Raw genomic sequence first — 20,371 nt, forward strand, 5'->3', positions numbered from 1 at the left:
AAGACCTTTCTGGCTATGTCGCTGGTTATATTAAAATTAACAAAATTTACTTTTTACCTCCAAGACGATGGATTAACGAAATTCATTCCTTGAGCTTAAAACGACAGACTCTTTTGATCTATAAACTGGCTTTAAAATGCTTTTACTATGCGTTTATATAACAGTTAATTTATATATTTGAAATGTTACACTATATACTTTATATAAACCTTTAATAAAAAATATGTAACTTAAATAATATGTCACAAAAAAAAAGAACTAAAAATGAAGTAACTTACCACTTACCGGACTGGTCTATGCAAATGCGTTGAAAACATCGGTAAGAAACACCGGTTGCATCATTACCGACTGTAAGAATAGTAACACTTTTTTTATTTGCGATATGCACTTTTGATGCCCGACAATTAATTATTAATAATTAATTTATAATCTATTATAACAATACACAGTCTGTCTCTAATCATCATTCACATAACAAGTTAGTTCTGGCTAAGTATATTTTATAGGATATGGGACAGATTTAAAATTTACCTATAAAAATTATGGGCTTTATCTTTGTTTAATTTAAGCTTAGCAAGTATTTCATTTAAAGATAATTTGAGAAAGCCTTTGAGTTCAAGCCTTTGTATGCGCCCGTTTATAGCTATATGTAACAAATACATCATGATTGTTATACTGGATTCACAATATAAGACTTTCTTAAAAAAATTATGTAAGTTCTATAAAATAATGTATACCATCGTACTACCCCCAAAAATACGACAGATCGATAAATCGACTAAGAAAAGAACGGTATTATAGCAAAAGAATACAGATTTCCCTTCAGTCACCATTTAATTATTATTAATCATTGTAATAATTATTAAATTTTGTAATAATTATAAATGTTTAAGAAAATTAGATATTAAGATAAAACAAAAAGAATAAGATATATGTATAAAAATAAAATATTGTTAAAACTAAACTAGTTTTAACTAAACTAGAGTGTGTAGGTAGGTTGAACTGGTGGCCTTGTTTCCAAAAGAGGGAATTAGAGCTCAAATAACGACCCATTGTGTGATGGTCCATTAGAGTGTGTGCTACACTAACTTTAAAATCATGAATGTTCACAATAACAAATATTATAGTAATATATATTCAGATTAAAATATTTTTAATAACTTTTATAAATAAAATAAAATATTGCCTTTCTGTTCAGAATAAATTTTTTTATTTCAATAGTTTTGCCAGAAATACATGTGGTTTTAACAATTTGATTTTTTTAATAAAAATTTGTCTCATTTTGGGATATCTTGAATAATTTTAAAATGACATTTTCATAAAAAATAAAAATTAAATAAATTTGTTCCTTTGGCACGCATGTGCACCATTACATAAAATTTTGTAAAAATAACGAATAATAAACTTTTTGTAGAAAAAAATCTTAAATTTAATTTTTTGAATGCAGTCGATGTTTCGTAAATTCACTCTTTTTTCTTGATTTTGCTCGATTTTACAGATTAGTTGGGATATTTTTGAGGTTAGGAGGATTTCATTTGAGATTAGTTGGGATTAGTTGAAGTTTTAGTTTTTGTATTATTTTATTTTAGATGTTGGATTGTAACACGTTTTTAATTATTATATATAAAGCTATAGTCAGTTCGTCATATACAGTCGAGATTTGTTCTAGTGATTGGTTCCTTGGTTAAATATTCTCTCTTTCTCTTTGCGATTGTCATTAGTTGTTAGGATTTTGTTATTTATGCTGGTATTAAATTAAAGATGTTAAACTTTTTTTAAGTGTGAAGAAACCAGCCTAAATAGCAGTTGTAAGTCTGTAAATAAAAAATTATTATTTGAAAAAAAATCAATATATTATAATGGTTATAAATATATAATAATTCTATAGCAAATACCGTAGTTTTTTTTATGGTTTATCAAGATCATTTCACCATTTCAATGATCATCAAGATCATTATCGTATTCACCTGATTTGGATTGCGAGCTGTTCTTTAGGTTCAAGAGTCTCTGTCCATATGATTAAGCAAATAACAACCGGATTAGTGTGCGCTTTAAAAACTATTTCCTAAATCAATTTTCAATTTCGTTTTCAGAATTAGTGAAAATATTGGCGAGATGAGTACTTTGAAGCGATGAAATTGATTTAGGAGAATAAATAATAAGGTTTTATTAAATAGTTAATTTAAAGAACTTATTTGTAACAATATACCATATATCCAGAAGGTTATTCTTTGATTCAAAAAATGAATCTGCATCTTTGACATCTAAAATACAGTATGCCAAAGGAAACTCTATCCATTTATTTCAAAAATCTTTACTATCCCCAATAGCAAACGATATACCATATATAATATTATTTATTTAGCTTAAATACTTGAAATTATTAGTTTACTTTATGACAAGTAGACAGACTGACAAGTTGAAAAAAATAAATTAATAAGTTTTCTTCGAAATTGCACGCTTAATTAAGATTATTTTTCGTTGTTTGACGCAAAGTGCAGGCAAATTTAAACCGCAACAAATTTATTTACACTTCGAGTGTTTCGGAGCGCCGCGTCGCTCCAAATCGATTAAATTGTCAGTAAACGGAAATGACGTTATCAACACCGAAGTCAAACTGTACATTCGATAATTTGGTTGGACAGGCAATTGGTTCAGGACTCCTCCTGACTGTGCATGTTCTGGTTAACATTGTAGTGTCGGTAAGCAAAATAGTAAATGCTATTGGCAGTGCAATAAACTGGCAACTGGAAAAAAAGTTATTGGGTTGACGTTTTAATTTGTATCTCTATTCATAAGGTTCAAAATTACAATATGAAAAAACCGAAGAGTCATGTAAAATATTCCACTTTTTGGTATCACTAACAAAAATACTCGTATACAAAAAATTGATATATAAAAAATGGAAATTATACAAAACTACTATTTACAGTTGAAGGATTAAAAAGACAATGATTCAATTTAAAAAGGCTCAGCATATATATAATCGTACTTGGACTTTATAATGTGCCGATCACAGTATACAATCATCAAACAAATAATATCACAGCAAATTATTAATGAGGGTTTCAAAGGAGGCCCTCGGTTAAGATGCATTGAAGCAAATGTACAAAATTGCTAACGAATATTTTGTGATCGAGTGGTTTGGAAAAAAATATTAAAGAAAGCTTTAGTCAAAACAGTGGTATAATGCTAAGAATTTATATAAGCTTTTACACCTTAATGGTGGCTCCGAAAAATATGACTAACGGATATTTTATGATCGAGTTAACTCGGAATAAATATTAAAGAAACCTTTGGTGAACTTGGTCCTATAATGGTAACAATTTATATAAGCTTTCAAAGCTTAATGTGGGTCTTCAAAAAGATGCCTAATGAATATTGTATGATCAAATTATCTGGAAACACTTGAAAAATATGGGTGCGATAGAAAGTTATTCCTATTGATCCTGTCGTGAGGAGAAGAAAACATCAGAACATGTTATATGCAAGTGCCCAACGACGGCTAGACATAGACTTAATTACCTTAAAAATGGGATCTTGGTCCCAAATCAAATAAGTAAAATTAAGCCTACAGCGATTACTAATTTAGTAATAGTCTCTTATTCTTTTCGTTGGAGTCTTAGTTCAGGCACAAAGTAAATCTTTTAGGTCGGGTTGCATTCATAGCCTATTATTCAATAAATAAAATAAATAAATATCTTTGAACAAATATTAAAGAAAGTTCTATAATGCTAAGAATTCTTATAAACTTTTAAATCTAATTGGTTTTACATTTAAAGTAGAGTTGAAAATAAACAAAACACTTAAAAATAGGTATGTTTATTGAGGTCATATATTCCCGATAACATATGTCAGTAAAATAGATTCTTCATTAATGCACTGCCAAAGTTATATGATATTTGGACAAAGATTATTAATTTTAAAATAGCAATCATTTAGAACACCAGTACAAGCCATTTCAGTGACTACAATGTCCACAAAACTGTTTCCCTTCATCCAAAATTTGATTGAAGTAACTGAATAGTTGGCCTCAGTACAAAAATATATTTTTAGCAGGATTGTTTACAAAAGACAAACTCTATTGACAGTGACTGTGATTTCCTCAGAACACATATCTATTTTTTAAGGGTACTGTCAGCACATCAAATAATGTGTGTTACTTGGACATATATACGCTATGAGAATTCTATATGCTATGGAAGATTCTGTGTACTTAATAAATATCAGATTTGAACTCACTTTTTTAAGATCTGCCTTGTTTGTGTTGTTTTTTCAGTAAAAGTTTTTTAACATGCTTATAAGCCTCCTCCATTATGTCTAGATCGCAATTTATAAATTCATTATTGGAGTCACTTTCTTCACATTTTATGGACTCTTTTGAGGGCTTACGTCTAAGTTGTTTTTTCAATTCTGTTTGCGAAATGGTAATAGTTTTCCAAGACAATTTCAATGTTGTTAGTTTCGTGAGCAGCGATAAATTCTTAACGTCAACCTTATGTATATTATTTTCCTTTACATTCAGAAAAACCAAATTTTTCAACATAAATACGCAATTGGGAACAAAGCAAAGCTGATTGTAGGATAAATCAAGGTGTGTTATCTCAGACAGAACACTGAAAGATGGAGGCAAATCGGTTAGCTTGTTATGCGACAAATTAACTTTTGTGAGTTCCAGAAATTTCTGCATGAACAGTGGAGTTCTAGATATTCCGTTTGTCTTTGAAAAATGTTCTAATTCTAATGCACACTGGCAAATAAACTCAAATTCGATTGGTAAAAATTTTAGATTTTTACCGGAAAAGTTTGCACTGTAGAATGGTTGGTCAGCTCGAAAAGCGGGCATATATTGATGCATCATTTTATTTATATTCTCTAAGCAAACCTCTTCTGACTGGCTTTTATGAAATACCATTGTCATAAATTGTTCTCCATGGTCGTCTGGGCGTTTAACTAGAGAAATTCTTTTGTATTTACCAGTTAAGATCAAAAGAGAAAATACAGATGAGATTGGATTCCCGCTCAAATTAATTTCACTGAGCTTGCATAAATGTGCTAACGTCACCGGCAATCTCTTAATATGATTGCAACACAAATTTATTTTGCGCAATTCCTTGAATCTGTATATATCAAAAGATATCTCCTTAAGTTTGTTTCTGCCCAAATTCAGCACTTTAAGACTTGAGCCCCAATCCATTGGTAGTTTCGTTAAAATATTATTGTATGCATTAAAAAATGTCAATAGATCGCAGCCAGCTAAGGATCCTAGATCCTTAAGAAAATTATTCTGCACTAATAAATGCTTCAAATTTGTCATTTGCTTCATATTTTCCGGCAATAATTGCAATGAATTATTGGCTAAATCCATACTTCTCAGTGCAGTCAAATCACAAAATGTGCTTGGTAACGACGATATGTGATTATCGCTTAATACCAATTCTTTCAAGTGAGTCAATTTTCCAAACGAATGTGGCAATTTAGTCAAAAAATTGAAGCTGCATATGAATACTTCTAAATTCTTGAAATGACTAATGCGTAAACTTAATTCCTTGAAGCGATTTTTAGATAAATTTAAGTATTTTAAACATTTTAAGTTGTAAAATGATTCCGGCAAGGCCTTAAGTTTATTATCGCTTAGATCGCAGTACGTTATATTTTTCAGATTACCTATATCTTTCGGTATATGTGCCAAAGAAGCCTTACGCAAACAAAGTTTCTGCATTGAAGCTCTTCGTTGCATTTTCAGCATATAATTGTCTAGCTTCCTTTCCAACTTCTGCTTTGTATCACGACGGCTTATCTTTGGCATATGGTGCAGCTTAATATTTTTTAGATTGAAGCTAACTTGCTTTGCATTACGCGGTAACTCATTATCATCTGAATCAGATACTTCTCGTTTCGAATCACAATAATCGGATCGTTTTGAATTATTGTGTATCTTATCTTTTCTTAAACAAGACTTGATTCGCCTCCGTAGTTTGCGATCCATTTTACTTGGATAACATATATTGAAGTTTTCCAAATTAGTCTTTTTTTCTTTTTCATTACCATCCAAAGAGCGACTGGTTGGGCACCTTTTAATCTTAGAAAAAGCATTTTTATACATACTGCAATAGTCCGCCCTTTTGAACAGATTATAACAACAATGTTTAGTGTTCGACACTTTAGATCTTATGTCCATGATGCAAACAATTAAAGTCGATCAAATTTGAACTGAAAATATTAAAAAATAACATAATAAAAAAAGAATTTAATACTTTACTTACAAAATTAAAATTATATTAAATTTTAAAGAATTTAGAAATAATTAGGTAAGAAAAAAATTCATAACTATAAGTAACTAAAAAAAATTATTAAGTACGAAAACACCAGATATAAAATATGCTAAGTGCTAAATTGTTAATTATTACTTAGGATACACTTTGTTGCAGCGTTGCTTCTTATGTCGTCATCTGTTTTCATATCTAAATGTACAAATCTTCATAGATATATCGCTCCGACCCATAGAAGTGGTCAGATTTCTCAACTCAGGCTTACTTTAGTTAGTATATACATTCTCTATTATTGTTTCACTATCGCTCACAATACTTTCTTCTCCAATCTCACCTTGATATCTGACCTGCACTAGTTTCAAATCTTGGCTATAATAAATCTCTTTTAATATCCCTCTTGTCCTCTTTCTGATCATCACTTCTATTATTGCTAGCTTCAATTAGCATCTACTTGCACTTTCATCCCTTTTTTAACTCTTTATTTCACCCGCACCTATCTCATCTCCCTCATACTTATCCAATGTTCTTCTTCACCCTTTAACACACACATACATATCCATACCTGTTTTAAACTTTTCTATGAAAGTAATAAGAATTTAATAAAGACGATAACAACTTAAACGATTAAGTTTAACAAAAAAAGAACAGATATACACAAAATTTTTTGAACAAAAGATAATAATCTTGGACAATTCAGCAAAACCATATATATAATACTCTTCGATACAAGTAGCGTTTGCTGGGAATCTAAAATGGAAGCAATTACGACTATTAACTTTTCCAAAGAAATATATTATAAGCGGCACCATTCCTAAAATAGTAAGAAGACATACCCGTAAGTTTCTCCACAGGATGTAAGACGTCAGTTAAGTAAATCGCATATATAAAGTATCTCGATATAAATAGATTTTCTGGAATCTTTAATAACATCAATTGAGACTATTAATTCTTTAAAAGGAACAGATCTTAAGTTTATATGAGTTTTTGAAAACAAAATAGACATATCAAAAAGTTTCTCCACAGGATGTATGTCGTTAAGACAATTAAGTAAATTGGTTATATAAATTATCTCAATATAAATAGAGTTTCTGGTATCTTTAATAAAGGTATTAAGACTATTAATTCTTTAAAAGGAATGCATTGTAATTAGTATAATCTTTAAAACAGAAAGTAGACGTACCTGAAAGTTTCTCCACAGTATGTAAGACGTTAGGACAATCAAAGAAATCGTCTATATAAATTATCTTATTATAAACTATAGATAAAATCAGTAGTATGAATTATCTCCACGTCAGCAACATTATCAGAATGTGATACGTAAATCAGAACTATTACTTCTATAAAAGGAAACCATTATAAGCGGTATAAGTGTTTTAACAGAAAATTAATATATATATATATATATATATATATATTTATTAATAAAATTAATATAATAGACGATTTAGTAAAATCGTTAATATGTGTTGCATAAATATACGCAGCGTTTCCAAGAATCTCAAATAAAAAGAAGTTAAGTTTGAAAATATATTATTTTTTCTATTACTTTAAAGGAAGTCATTATAAACAGTGTAATATATAATATAAATAGTACACATACCTATAAAGGTTTCACTAAAAGATAATATAAATAAAGTCGCCAATTAAAATCTTTATGGCTTGCCTTTTATTTATGAAAACGCCACCAGCTGATTAAAAGTTACCGAAACCAGGAAATCAATTTTTTCTAGGCGCTCAATCCTTCGCCTCGAATTATCCAAAGAAAATAATTATATTCACTAATTTGTTACAAAAAAAAATTTTTTCATCTTTACAATTTGCAAATATTTTGAGATCTAATATAGTTTGTTAATTAGCAAAAACAACTTTAAAATTTTAAACTGCTTTAATAAACACTTAATTATTCACCAAATATTAAAACAATTTTTTCTTTTCCAAAACTCAGAAATTAAATTTCATACAGAAAATTTTTAAAAAATAAAACTAATTCGATTAAAATTTCACATCCGAACTGAGCTTTACAAAATTTATTATAAACTAAAACTTTCAAAAATTATAACCAAAAAAATGACAGTGACAGCAGACAGTGATGACAAAATTAGCAGACTTGCTGAGAAAAGCAGAGTTGTTATATACAAAACAAAATTTTATAAAAGTTCATATTCTAATATATGTTAAACATATAATCAAAAAAAAGGCATAGCACATTATTTAAAGTACTTTGAGAAATCCTGCGATGGATGCAGAGAATTTAAGAATTTGATGAGTAAATTGCAAGCTTTACAAAAAATAAATATTACCATATAGTGCTATTAATAGTATAATAGTACATTCACACTGTCTCTTTTAAGCACTTGCTCATTTATATTAATGAGTAAGTGTTCGCATTATAATGAGCTCATTTATGCAGCTGATAGAACTTTTATAAACTTTTATAAACTTCACTTAATAATTTATCACACAAAAAAATTATATATGTACATTATATATAAAATCAATTATATGAAGTCTAAAGTCATCTTCAGGAAACTTTAGACTAAAATCGAAATATTGAAAAAAAAAAAATTATTGCAAAATTAAATTGTGATTTCTTTTTTCTTAGTTTTTATTCATATTTTTAACAACAATATAAAAAACAAAAGATTTGACCAATTAGCCTGAAAAAAACACTTTATTAAAATATTTTGGTCACAAATAATTAACATTTAAATCATTTATATACATTTTATAAACGGATTACATATTCAATTAATAAAAACAAAGATTTTATTAAATACGTACTTACTCAGTGCCTTTGTTTGCAGCTCAGCTGTTCTTTATTTACATTTTACATAGAAAATATATGACACATACCTCATATTTGGTAATTTTCCTTGCGGGAAATTTATTTTAAGGGATACATTCGTCACTTTTGGCCTTTAATGATCGGATTTATTGATAATGAGCTCATTTATATGAAAGCGCTTTGTATGGTAAATCTTACTTATTAGATGCTATAATGAGAAGAACCGCCTAAATGAGACAGTGTGAATGTGATATAAGCTTGACATGGCAAATATATCTTGTAGAAAATGCATTTACTGTTGCTTATGTTAGCAACAGAAAATGTAAAGACAGAATACAATTTTACAGTTTTATGAAAATGAAGCTCTAAACAAAATATCGGCATGATTCAAGTCTTCAAGAAAGTTTTATTTGTTAATAATATGTGTCCACTGCTTATTTAGTAAGTGTGCCTTTTTTATACATATTTTGGGACGTTTGGTCTGCGTACTGTCCACCAAGTGGTCCCACTGAAGTGAAAGATTAACCAAAATAGATCATGAAACGACGTTCTTCGATTCTCGGATGTCGTTACTGAGTTAAAGCGAAAGTGACTTCTGTTCGCATAACTACACATTTTGTTATTGCAAGTCATTTACTCATTTATTTTGAGGTTTGAGGTTCGCTGCCAAGTCATCACCAACCCAATTGTGTCCCAATTGTGTTCTCTTAGCAGTGCTAGTCAGGGTGCTCCGCGGATAGCATCATTGTGGCATCATGAGTTCAGCCTGTTTGCAAGTGCTTATTTCTCTCCACCTGTTAAGATGAGATGAAGCAATCAACATAACCTACAGTCATGTTATAGCCCAATCGTATTTTGAACACTGTGCCGCAGATCCTGCAGCTTGATTCTTGCTTTGTAAATTCATCTGCTTTTTCCTATTACTCAATACCGATATGTCCTTTAACCCACATGAATGTTACCTCATTTCTATAAGCACATTCCAAGAGCTTCGTTATACATTCTTCTGCTGTGTGTGATTTACTAAAAAAATTTCATTAGCCATGCAAAGAGCTTCCATGCTTTTTTACCTATTTACAAATTAAGTAAAGAAAATTGAGCCAAAAAAGTCGCATTCATCCCTTAAAAATAAATTCCCCACAAGGGAAATTACTGAAATTTGAAATAAATTCCATATGTTTAATATGTAAAATGTAAACAAAGAACAGCTGAGCTATGAATAAACGTATTCCTATAAGAGGTAAGAATTTTTTTAAACATTTGTTTTTTAGAAATAAAATATATAATTAATATATAAAAATATAAAAAATAAGTTTATAAATCAAATATATAGTTGAAATCATCATAAAATATCATATATTACTTAACAAAAAATATTTATTTCAGGTTAATATCCGGAAACAAAATGACTCAGAGCTCACAAGTTAGTACTGTGCTGTTTTTATTTTTTCTTGCACCCAACCCTTCAGTTCTCAGACCAAGCTGGAGATTTGTCGCCCTCATGCCTTCATAATCAAAATAATAGTTACAAGGCCATGTTCTCAGTATATCACTAAACAGAGATACCCGGACACATTGATGGCAGGGGTTTCGACTGCGGAAGTATCGTAGTGGCTGTAATTAAAACCCAAAGCAACGTGGATAGAATAACTGCATTTATTTACTTTCATTCCGCTCTCCACTAAGGAGGATGGTTGTAATTGTTGTAACTTCAACCATTGGAGCACATATGATTCATACAGAAATGCAGTCTATTAATCAAGGAAAAAGCAGGTATTAGGATACAGAAAGTCTTGGAATTTTGACAACAAATATTTCTAAACCAAAATGAAAACAAATGAGTGGAAGAAGGTTACTGTTTTTGTCCCATTTCTTGTCTTCCCGCCCTCTTCGTCATTTACTTTTAATACCTTAAAGTGAACTCTATGAAAGACATTATGGAAACCGCAATTGTATAACTGGGTTACAGGTAAGCATTCTGGTCTAAATTATAATAATTTAGAGAGTACAAATAAATCGTCCAAATGAAAGGTCAATTCCAATTAGTTAATTGCCGAAATCTTTAACAAAATCGGTGTGGTGATTTGGAAAATTTTTTTGATAAACCACCACGATGGGTAAAATATATATTCTGTTACCGGAATTAGAACATATTCGTAAATTGTTCTAGAATTAAATACATCGTTTGAATTATTAATGACTGTATCTGTCATAATATCTCTTCATATCTGATTAGAACAAATCTTATATAATAATTGTAACTTTTATATATACATGGTACATACGGGTATATCAAGGAACACACCTGATAAATGAATAAAATTATTTACTATCGTGCACCGTGTAATATATCACTAATAAAATTAAAATTTGTAAAATTTTATATATGTATTTACAATAGCAAAAATAGTGAATAAAGTATCTCATGAAAAACATCTATGGAAACCTCTACAGGAGCTATATATATTTTACCGGCAAGATATATGTAATAATAGCCAAAAACAAAATTAAACCTTTTATTTTATTTATTTCTTATGATAAATCGACTTGATCAGTTTAAATACCTAGTTAGGATAATATTATTATATTGTACAATATTAAAACAATGCTTGCTTGAAGATATTGAGCTTTCAGACATAACGTCACATGTGTAGAGAAATTTAAAATACAACACTAAGATTGTAAATCAAGTCATCTTCTTCATTCTTCATTCCATTACGTTCCCAGGGGAACATTGAGTCAAGGCATGACAACTACAAATTGCAGAGAAACGTTGAGCGCAATTTATGTGAAGAAAATTTATCCATAGTAATTGGTAGCTTTTCTTTAAGTAATAAGTGTATATAATCTATAGCTTCTCAATTTTGTAACTGATCGTTATAGAAAACAAAAATGGCACAACAAAAGGGCCAATTCAATATTGGTGATCTGGTTTTTGTAGAACTACTAAAAGGATTTTCACCATGGCCCGCTAAAATAACAGGCTACCATAACAACGAGTATAGGGTGCGCTTTTTTGGATCTGGATTAATTGCTAACATTAATATTGAAAGAATTTTTAAGTATGGAGAAATTAATAAAGAATCCATGATGGAGAAATATTTAAATAATGCCAGTTATCGTATGGCAATTGAAGCTGCAAAGGATGAGATATCTATGCCAATGGACTTATCCACCAAAAATATTTCGAGGAACGCTACAGTCGTAAATGAAAGCAATAGTCCCGTTATTGATGACCCACAAATGGAAGAAAACGGACATCAGAATAAAAGGATCAGAATTGATTATTCCGAGGATGACGAACAAATAGCAGAACATCAGGCACATCGTGAAATTCCGGCCGAAGGTATGTAAATGCTTTATTCTGCAAAGTACATTATTGTAAAATGTGGACTACGACTTTTAAATCGTAAATACCTATGTAAATACATTTATTACATAGAAAAGCTTGTTTATTGTGTGATATAATCACATTATTAACACATAAATGAAATAAGCTTCAATTACCGTACATGTTTATATTAAACAGAAAAAATATGCATTTGGAGGGGTGTTCATTTTTATGAATAGTATTTACCAATATTCGAGGTAAAAAAGTAAATTCTTCACAAAAAGACTTTCGCCAAAAGTAAATAGATCAAATCACCAATTAGTCCATTAAATATTCTCTAATTTGCCGCCTAATACGTTCTTGGTCTTAAATGTTTCGGAAAGATTATAATTCAATTCTTATTATTTTTTGAATATAAATTTTATGGAAATTACAGAACTATAAACTGATATCAAAAGCATGTGCATGGTGAACTTGTCCACAAGACCCTGTTTCTCGGTAAACATTATGAATGAACCCCCTTATATGTTGTATATATTTCGTATCTTGGCAATAGTGGTGTCATTTTAAGTGGTGCTATAGAATGCATTAATTGATGCGGACAAATATGTTGTGACTGCATAAGAACTATTTTCCAATACTTTTCACATCCATTTATATAATTAAAATCAATTTAAATCAATTCAATTTTATAAAGGATACTCATATATTTGGCAATAGTATTAATTTTTTGAAATCGGTGAAAAAATTAATATGTTATGCGCACATTATATTTTGGGTCTCATTGGTTCTACATAAACTGAGTATCTCTTATTGTTCTGGGTTTTTTTGTTGATGGATATAAAAAGTAGAAAACGGTTTAATTCTATCACGTTAAAATCATGTCACTAAAGTAACATTGTGGTGTTATATAAAAATGTTTTCTATTTCAGTTGCAGGCGCAAGTGAATCTAGTCCGATATCATCAGAATCAGCCACAACTGCCGATGGTACTGAGTCCCAAAACAATACTGATGGAATTGTGGCATTAGAGCGCAAAAATTTACTTGTTATTGAACGTGATTTTATTAAAAAATGCTTACTATTAAATGATTATTTGCAACTCGAATATGATTGCTTTAATGAGTGTGAGAAGTTATTAGATGATATATTGGATTTGCAGTTAAGTCGATTAATCCTGTTACGGAATCCAAAATCTGTTGATCACATTCGAAAACTGCGGTCTTATGGGAGTGGACGGAAACAGCATCCTTCTTATATGGAAGAAACCAGAAAAGACAGAAAAAAAATTAAAATAATACGTCAATATGGCGTAACTTTATGCAATAAATTCAAGAGAATCTTGAACTTCAACGGCAGGGTAGAGTTTTGGGGTGAATTTATGAAACATGTACAGGAATTTGAGGAGATAACAAAAAACTTCAGTTGGGAAAATCGTATAATGTTGACCGAAGATGAGTATCAAAATTTGTTGGTTAAAGACCGTCAATCCAATGCAACACCAGATCCATTGGAAAATGAAGATGAGATTATTGAACTAGAATAAGAAATATGCAATGAACAACATTGGTAAGGATCTGCCTTATCAGTCATCAATTAAAATTAAAATTTAAAATAAATATTATTAAATTGCCGTTCATTTTCGAAGGATGTGCATATTGCATAAATTAAGTATGGAATATGGAATATGGAATAATAGAAGATTGTAGTCGAAATATTGAAATGGTTGGAATAAAGTAAATATCAGAAAAATCATTACATTTATCTTTACTTGAGTTGGGTTAAAAACTTTTCAATATTGATTTGAGTTTTATTAAAAACTTCAGGGTTCTATAATTTTATTAATATAATACATTAATGTTTTTAGAAAAAACTACATTGTTTCGTTTAGTGAATTCTTGTAATAATTTATATTATTTAGTTTATATTACCAAGGACATTGATTGAGTTACTATACGAGGGTAAGTTACTATTTATCATGATAATGACCAGTTCCAGTACATCAATTTAAAGTTGATCATATCATGGTATTAATCGATCAGTTTGATCATAGATTTCACTTACATCATCCAATGATTACTTCACATAACAGAGCAATTCTAGCTTTTACTTCTAATACATTTCAAGAACTGGGGTATTAGTAAAACTTTAAAAATTTTTTGAATGCCTGATATATACATCGTATAATGTATATAGAGAATAAAGATTTTGAAAATTGAAAAATATAAAAAGGCATTTATTGCTTTCTCTTACAACAATTATTGATACGTACTTTAATTTTTTTTAATGAATATAGTCGGAAATTGTTCTAGAACCAAATAAATCATTTGAATTATTAATGACTGCTTTTATATATATATGTCTGTCGTTATAAGTTCTCTTCACATTTGATTAGAGTAAACGTTATATTGTAATGATGAAAAACAGCTGTTGAAATCTCTTCTGGTGCTAAATGTGTCTTACCAGAAAGATATACGTAATAATAGCAAAAAACCAAATTATTCATTTTATTTATTATAATAAATCGATTTGATCAGTTTTAATACCTACAGAGGACAATATTATTATATTGTACAATATTAAGGCAATGATCGCTTGAACATATTGTGGTTCTAGGCATATCCTCACATGAATATTGAAATTCGAAACACTTCACTGAAATTGTGGATCAGTGCGTGGCAACTACAAATTACAGAAAAACAGTGCAATGCAATTTGTGTAGAATTTACTCTATAAAAGATTATTATTTCAAATAGAAACAGATATCAATCATTGTTGGTGAATATAGCATGGTATGGTCTATTGATTTAAGACAAATGTAATGGAATAAATAGTCCTGAGTTCAACAGAAATAATCAGTTATTATTTCTGTTGACAGTTTAAAGCTTTGATGATTCTATCAGACTAGTCTTTTGTGCTTTATTTTTACTTTCAAAATGCTTTCTGAATTATGTTCTGTCAAATAAGCTTCACAACAGCAGAGCAGCGTCTATATTCCATTGTAAAAACTTTGATGATATAGTAAATATCAGTAAAAGTCGGTCACAAATTAACAAAATATACTATAAAATCGATTTCTGCTATTATTTTAGAATGACATTGATTATTGATCAATTGAAATTTTTAATATTATAGGATATACTATCATTTATCTGCAGAAATATTAATGAGTACAAGTCAACTATACGGAATCAGATGAGGAAAATAAATAAAAATAATAATGAAAACAATTGCTCGAATTGTTCAATAAAATAGTTTTGAGCTCAGAAAAACACACATCGAATCAAATCACATTTTATCTGTCGAATCGTATAAAACAGCAGTTAATTTTAAGGTAATCTTGCTAATCTGGCAAAATATCTAGAGTTTTCCAAATTAACGAACATTTTTAGAGTAATTTAAAGTTTTTGTAGTTGTGTTTGTAAATCTCGATAAGAAAAGTTACACCAGAAGTACCAGTCGAAAACGCTATTGGAGTACCAAGAGATTAAATAATAAAACTAAAATAAATTATGTACTATTTTTTATTTTAATAGCTTGCTTTTTATATAAATTTATATATAAATTTAAAAAAACATTTTTAATTATATCTAATTTTTTATATCATTATTCAGTATATTTGTTCAAGACAAATCCATTTTGTCATTAAAGTCAATATTATCCAAATACTCTGGTTCAGTTGAAACATTATTTTGTGTAACCGGCGAAGGAACAGAACTTTTCAAGTTTACTTCAGGTACAACATTGGAACTATTATCATCACCAAACTGTAATGGAGGTGGATTGGGCACTACAATATACATATAAATATAAAATATAATACACTAAAAGAACATATTTATATACTTACAATCACCACTTTTATTTTCTGTACCCAAATCAGAACCTTGAAGAAAATTTTCGTGGTCTCCTAAACACTCTTCTACTTTTCGATCACGTGGTTCATTATTCATTGATTCAGTCCATTTGGAATTTCTTTGCTTATCGACTTCAAATATTTCATCACGTATCTTTTCTGAAATTCTTTCGTCGCCTTTGACAAGATAAAAGTATACTCCTCCAGATGTTCTTCTACGTTTTCCATTCTGTAAAATGTAGAAGAATTTTAACAATTAAATAAACCAGCAAATATATTAACTGTTCTTACCAAAATCATCATTCCATCTTTTTCTTCTATAGCCTGTGTTTTTTTATATATATCCAAAGGAATCTCCAAACCTAATATAGTTAAAATTCGTTCTGAAAGTATATGATAGATATTTTAAAAGTTTTTTTTACAGAAATCATTCATAAAATGCATATATAATCTTATTACAATATACACCCGATAATCTGAATCTTAAGTTATTTGAATAAAGTCAATAAATATAGACTGATTTAGTTTTCTTGGTGTTCGAGACTTTTAAAATATTGATATTGCAAATTAAATTGCATCGGTAAGGTAGATTCTTCACTAATGTGTTGTTAAATTTCACGTGTTGTCTTCAGAATATCAGTAAGAGCTACACGATGTCAAATTCTTTAGATTCGAACAGTTAAGTTGGAGTAGTGACTTCGAATGCCATAGCGAACGCGATCACAAATAATGACCACGGTTGTGAGACCAGAGTTAAAAATGTTGCTTATACTTTGACCAATAAAGGTAACTAAAACATTTATAGTACTTTAATATAGAATCTGTCTTACCGATATATATAATTACACAAAGATAGTCTGACTATAAATTGTTAATTTGAAAAAAGTTCTATTGATTTTGGATCGTAAATTATATTAAATTATATTCAATCTTATTCATCAATTACCTATTAAATGAGATTTCCGTTCATGAAGGTTTTTGGCCATTTCTTTGGCTATATCGGCCACATCACGACCCTCTACGTCCTTCAGATCACGTATATACCTTTTTTTATTATATGGAGGCTTATTTTTCAAACGACTAAAATCGAAAGCGTCATCTTGTTTTTTATTGCTCGCAGTACGACGCTGTTTCGAATTAAAACGATGACAATGAAAGTCATTTCTTGAAAATCTATGTTTCCGCTTCAGGTTTCTTGGATATTGATAACTTTCAACACTTCTTTTGTTAAATAAATCAGAAGAAACGTTTATCGATCGCATTGTTTCGTTAAGGGTTTCTTTTTCTAATGTTTCTACCCAAATATTATTTTTCTTAAATTTTGTGCCTGTCTCATTTGGCGTATTAACACGTACCATAATAGGACGCTTCTTTTGAACTTTTCGTTCAACTCTTAAAGGTGTTAGAGTACCAAACGAATTATCAGATGAATTCTCACTGTCAGATGAACTCTCATTATCAGATAAATTCTCACTATCAGATAAAAAATTGAATTTTGAAGATTCTGTAATCGTGTTTTGACGTCGCAAAGGTTCATAATCATCTGACGAAACAGGGTCCTGCAGAAATATTTTTATAAGAAAATCTAAATAAATTGTGCTTTATATTTACTAATAACTCCCCATCTTCAAGACCAACTTGCGACTCGTTATTAGTTGGTCTATGCAAAAGCTCATAAAGTTCATCTGATGATCCAATAGGCTATTAACATAATAATTAAATATATATATATATATATAAATTGATTGTCACATTTACTTTTAATTTATTAGCATTCGCTTCCTTTTCGGATTGCATTTTTTTAGTATCACTTTCACATAGTTTTAGAACGTTATCCGATGCGTTCATACTTTGCAATTTTGCATCTGTCGAGATCTATATAAGGCTTGAAATTTACACTCATGTTATAATAGAATATTTTATTTAACAACCTCAGTATTAATTGGTTCCATGTCACTCATATTGCTCCTATTAAAAATAGGTGTTAAACTTTTCAACACAGCCTCAACACAAAAAAAAGCAGTCAGTGATAACTTTGATTAGTGACAATTTTGACAGGTGTCATGAACTTAACTATTGTGACTTGCATTCAATGAACTTTATTAGATAGTTCATTACTATGACACTTACACGTCTAAGAATGTTTTCATTCTAATCTTCTAACAAAAGTTTCAAAGTGCATATATCAATTTATTTTAATTCAATATTAATTATATGGCACAGCGATGGATACGCAGAGGCTCAATTGACTCAGAGCGATAGTTGTTATGTTAAATATAAAACCAACAACAACAAAAACATATAATATAACAAATTTTATAATGTCATTTATCATTAATATTCAGCTGATAGAGACAGTAAACATAATCATATAATCATATAATTTTTACACAAATCAAAGCTTATGCACAAATCATAAATATTTTCTTTGGCTTGTACACAAATCACAATTGGTGTTTTAAATTCTATTAGTAACCAGGGACCGAAAAGGCCCAGAAGTAAAAGGCCCAGTTAGACGGTAGGTGACGTAAGAAATTAATTCAAAGTGAAATGCACTAAAATTAAATACTATGTCAAACAGAAATCTGACCAAATCAAGTACAAATGTCGACATAGGTATTGGCTAATTGGACATCATTTGTTGTGAAACAAATTTGGATGTATGGCATACAGTTATGGGGCTGTGACGCTGAATGAAATTATCGAACCGAGACATCATACAGCGAAGTCAAAACAAATGTTTAAGAATGATTACAAATGCTTATCGATATGTAACAAACCAAGAAATACCTAAACACTTGAAAGTTACAACAGTCAAAGAAACCGCACAAAAAGTAGCTGGTAGGCATGAAAAATGATTTCTCAATTAACATATATCAATGTAGAGGCTATTGAAGTTCTGGATATTACCAATGAACTGAGAAGACTAAAGCGAACAAAACCCCATGAGTTAACATAGATAATATTGTATTATAAATTATTTGTGTAGGAGCTGAACACTGTTTCAGTAAATCCGCACTCGTATTACTTAATATCTATTAAGTACAATTCAGCAATAGTAATAAATTAATTAAATACTCATATCCAATAAAGGACGTTTCAAAAAAAAAAAATTAAAATTTTTTTAAGTCAGCCTGGAGATCAGACGAAAAATCACCACTTCAAAAAGCTGCTGCTATTGGCTCAATAGGCAATTGGGGAAAACCATGGCGTAATCACAGAATAATGAAGCAGTTCTGGGAGTGTTCGAGAGAAGAGTTCCTCGTAAGATCTTTGGTCCTGTACGCGTTGGCGACGACTATCGCATACAAATGAATCACGAGTTATACGAGCTTTATCACGATATTTATATAATTCAGCGAATTAACATCCAGCGGCTTCGCTGGATTGGTCATGCTATGAGAGTGGATGAAGATGCTCCAGCGAAAGAGATATATGAAGCGGTGGTTAGCGGAAGAAAACGTAGAGGTACACCGTGTCTCCAGTGCAGTGATCAAGTTGAGGGAGCACTAACTGGACTTTATGTACGAAACTGGAGAAGGCGCGCACGGAGCAGAGGCATACTAAATATGAACAAATTAAATACAAAGTAATAACAAGTCGGTAATTTTTTAAAATTTAATAAAAAGTCGAAACAGCTGTATGGTCAGCCACAAATTCAATTAATTAAAATAATATAAAAAATAAAATTTTTGTTGTTTTATTTTACTACTGTTTGAAAAAAAAACCTCTTTATAAAAAGTACACAAAAAATAATCCTGAAAATCATTTCATGAAAATGTTATTTATTTTAATTTTTATATAATTTTTTAATAAAAAAGTATAGATATATAATTTTATAATTATAATTTATATAATTTTAAGTTGTAAATAATTTTAGAAGTAATTTTTAAATTACAATCTATTAGACATATATGAGTATAATAAATTAGAATTAAGAATATAAGAATTGATTATATATTCTAGTATAAAAATGACGTTTCCTATTTTATAAAATCAATAACTTTATTATTTAAATAAAAACAACTATTTATATTAGCTTACGAATTTACATTTCTTCAAAATTGATTCTCTCGAAATATTTAAATAAGTGTCAATAGTTATTATATGCTATATTAAAAAAAAGC

The 20,371-nt window shown here is 29.4% G+C and overlaps 3 protein-coding genes across 4 annotated transcripts; 1 reads left to right on the plus strand and 2 right to left on the minus strand.

The window, feature by feature from the left end:
- Positions 1 to 1,225: 1,225 nt before the first annotated feature.
- On the minus strand, positions 1,226 to 8,160 carry LOC119661846 (protein flightless-1-like). Of its 2 annotated transcripts, XM_038071349.1 has the most exons (4): positions 7,873 to 8,160; positions 7,453 to 7,609; positions 4,243 to 6,213; positions 1,226 to 1,814 (listed from the first exon to the last, which is right to left on the minus strand). In XM_038071349.1, exon 3 carries the CDS (start codon positions 6,179 to 6,181, stop codon positions 4,247 to 4,249), a length of 1,935 nt encoding a protein of 644 aa, XP_037927277.1. In that variant the 5' UTR covers positions 6,182 to 6,213; positions 7,453 to 7,609; positions 7,873 to 8,160; the 3' UTR covers positions 1,226 to 1,814; positions 4,243 to 4,246. The 2 variants fall into 2 exon arrangements, with proteins under 2 accessions (XP_037927277.1, XP_037927278.1); XM_038071350.1 differs by lacking the exon at positions 7,453 to 7,609.
- A 3,629-nt stretch (positions 8,161 to 11,789) lies between these two features.
- On the plus strand, positions 11,790 to 14,129 carry LOC119689853. The gene is made up of 2 exons (XM_038104774.1): positions 11,790 to 12,403; positions 13,321 to 14,129. The coding sequence occupies exons 1-2, from the start codon at positions 11,950 to 11,952 to the stop codon at positions 13,932 to 13,934; spliced, it is 1,068 nt and encodes a 355-aa protein (XP_037960702.1). The 5' UTR covers positions 11,790 to 11,949; the 3' UTR covers positions 13,935 to 14,129.
- Positions 14,130 to 15,997: 1,868 nt separating this feature from the next.
- Positions 15,998 to 18,280, minus strand: LOC119689953 (phosphorylated adapter RNA export protein-like). The gene is made up of 7 exons (XM_038104905.1): positions 18,176 to 18,280; positions 18,003 to 18,119; positions 17,856 to 17,945; positions 17,191 to 17,803; positions 16,536 to 16,627; positions 16,239 to 16,473; positions 15,998 to 16,178 (listed from the first exon to the last, which is right to left on the minus strand). The coding sequence occupies exons 1-7, from the start codon at positions 18,203 to 18,205 to the stop codon at positions 16,012 to 16,014; spliced, it is 1,344 nt and encodes a 447-aa protein (XP_037960833.1). The 5' UTR covers positions 18,206 to 18,280; the 3' UTR covers positions 15,998 to 16,011.
- Between the last annotated feature and the right edge of the window lie 2,091 nt (positions 18,281 to 20,371).

Source organism: Teleopsis dalmanni, chromosome X (genome assembly GCF_002237135.1).
Source record: "Teleopsis dalmanni isolate 2A chromosome X, ASM223713v2, whole genome shotgun sequence".
Lineage (NCBI taxonomy): Eukaryota > Metazoa > Arthropoda > Insecta > Diptera > Diopsidae > Teleopsis > Teleopsis dalmanni.

Coding starts and splice junctions, on each gene's coding strand:
- LOC119689853 (XM_038104774.1), top strand. CDS start 11,950: ATGGCACAACAAAAGGGCCAATTCAATATTGGTGATCTGGTTTTTGTA. Junction 12,404..13,320: donor TCGTGAAATTCCGGCCGAAG/GTATGTAAATGC, acceptor TTTCTATTTCAG/TTGCAGGCGCAAGTGAATCT.
- LOC119689953 (XM_038104905.1), bottom strand. CDS start 18,205: ATGAGTGACATGGAACCAATTAATACTGAG. Junction 17,946..18,002: donor CGAATGCTAATAAATTAAAA/GTAAATGTGACA, acceptor TTATGTTAATAG/CCTATTGGATCATCAGATGA. Junction 16,474..16,535: donor AAGATGGAATGATGATTTTG/GTAAGAACAGTT, acceptor TACATTTTACAG/AATGGAAAACGTAGAAGAAC.
- LOC119661846 (XM_038071350.1), bottom strand. CDS start 6,181: ATGGACATAAGATCTAAAGTGTCGAACACTAAACATTGTTGTTATAAT.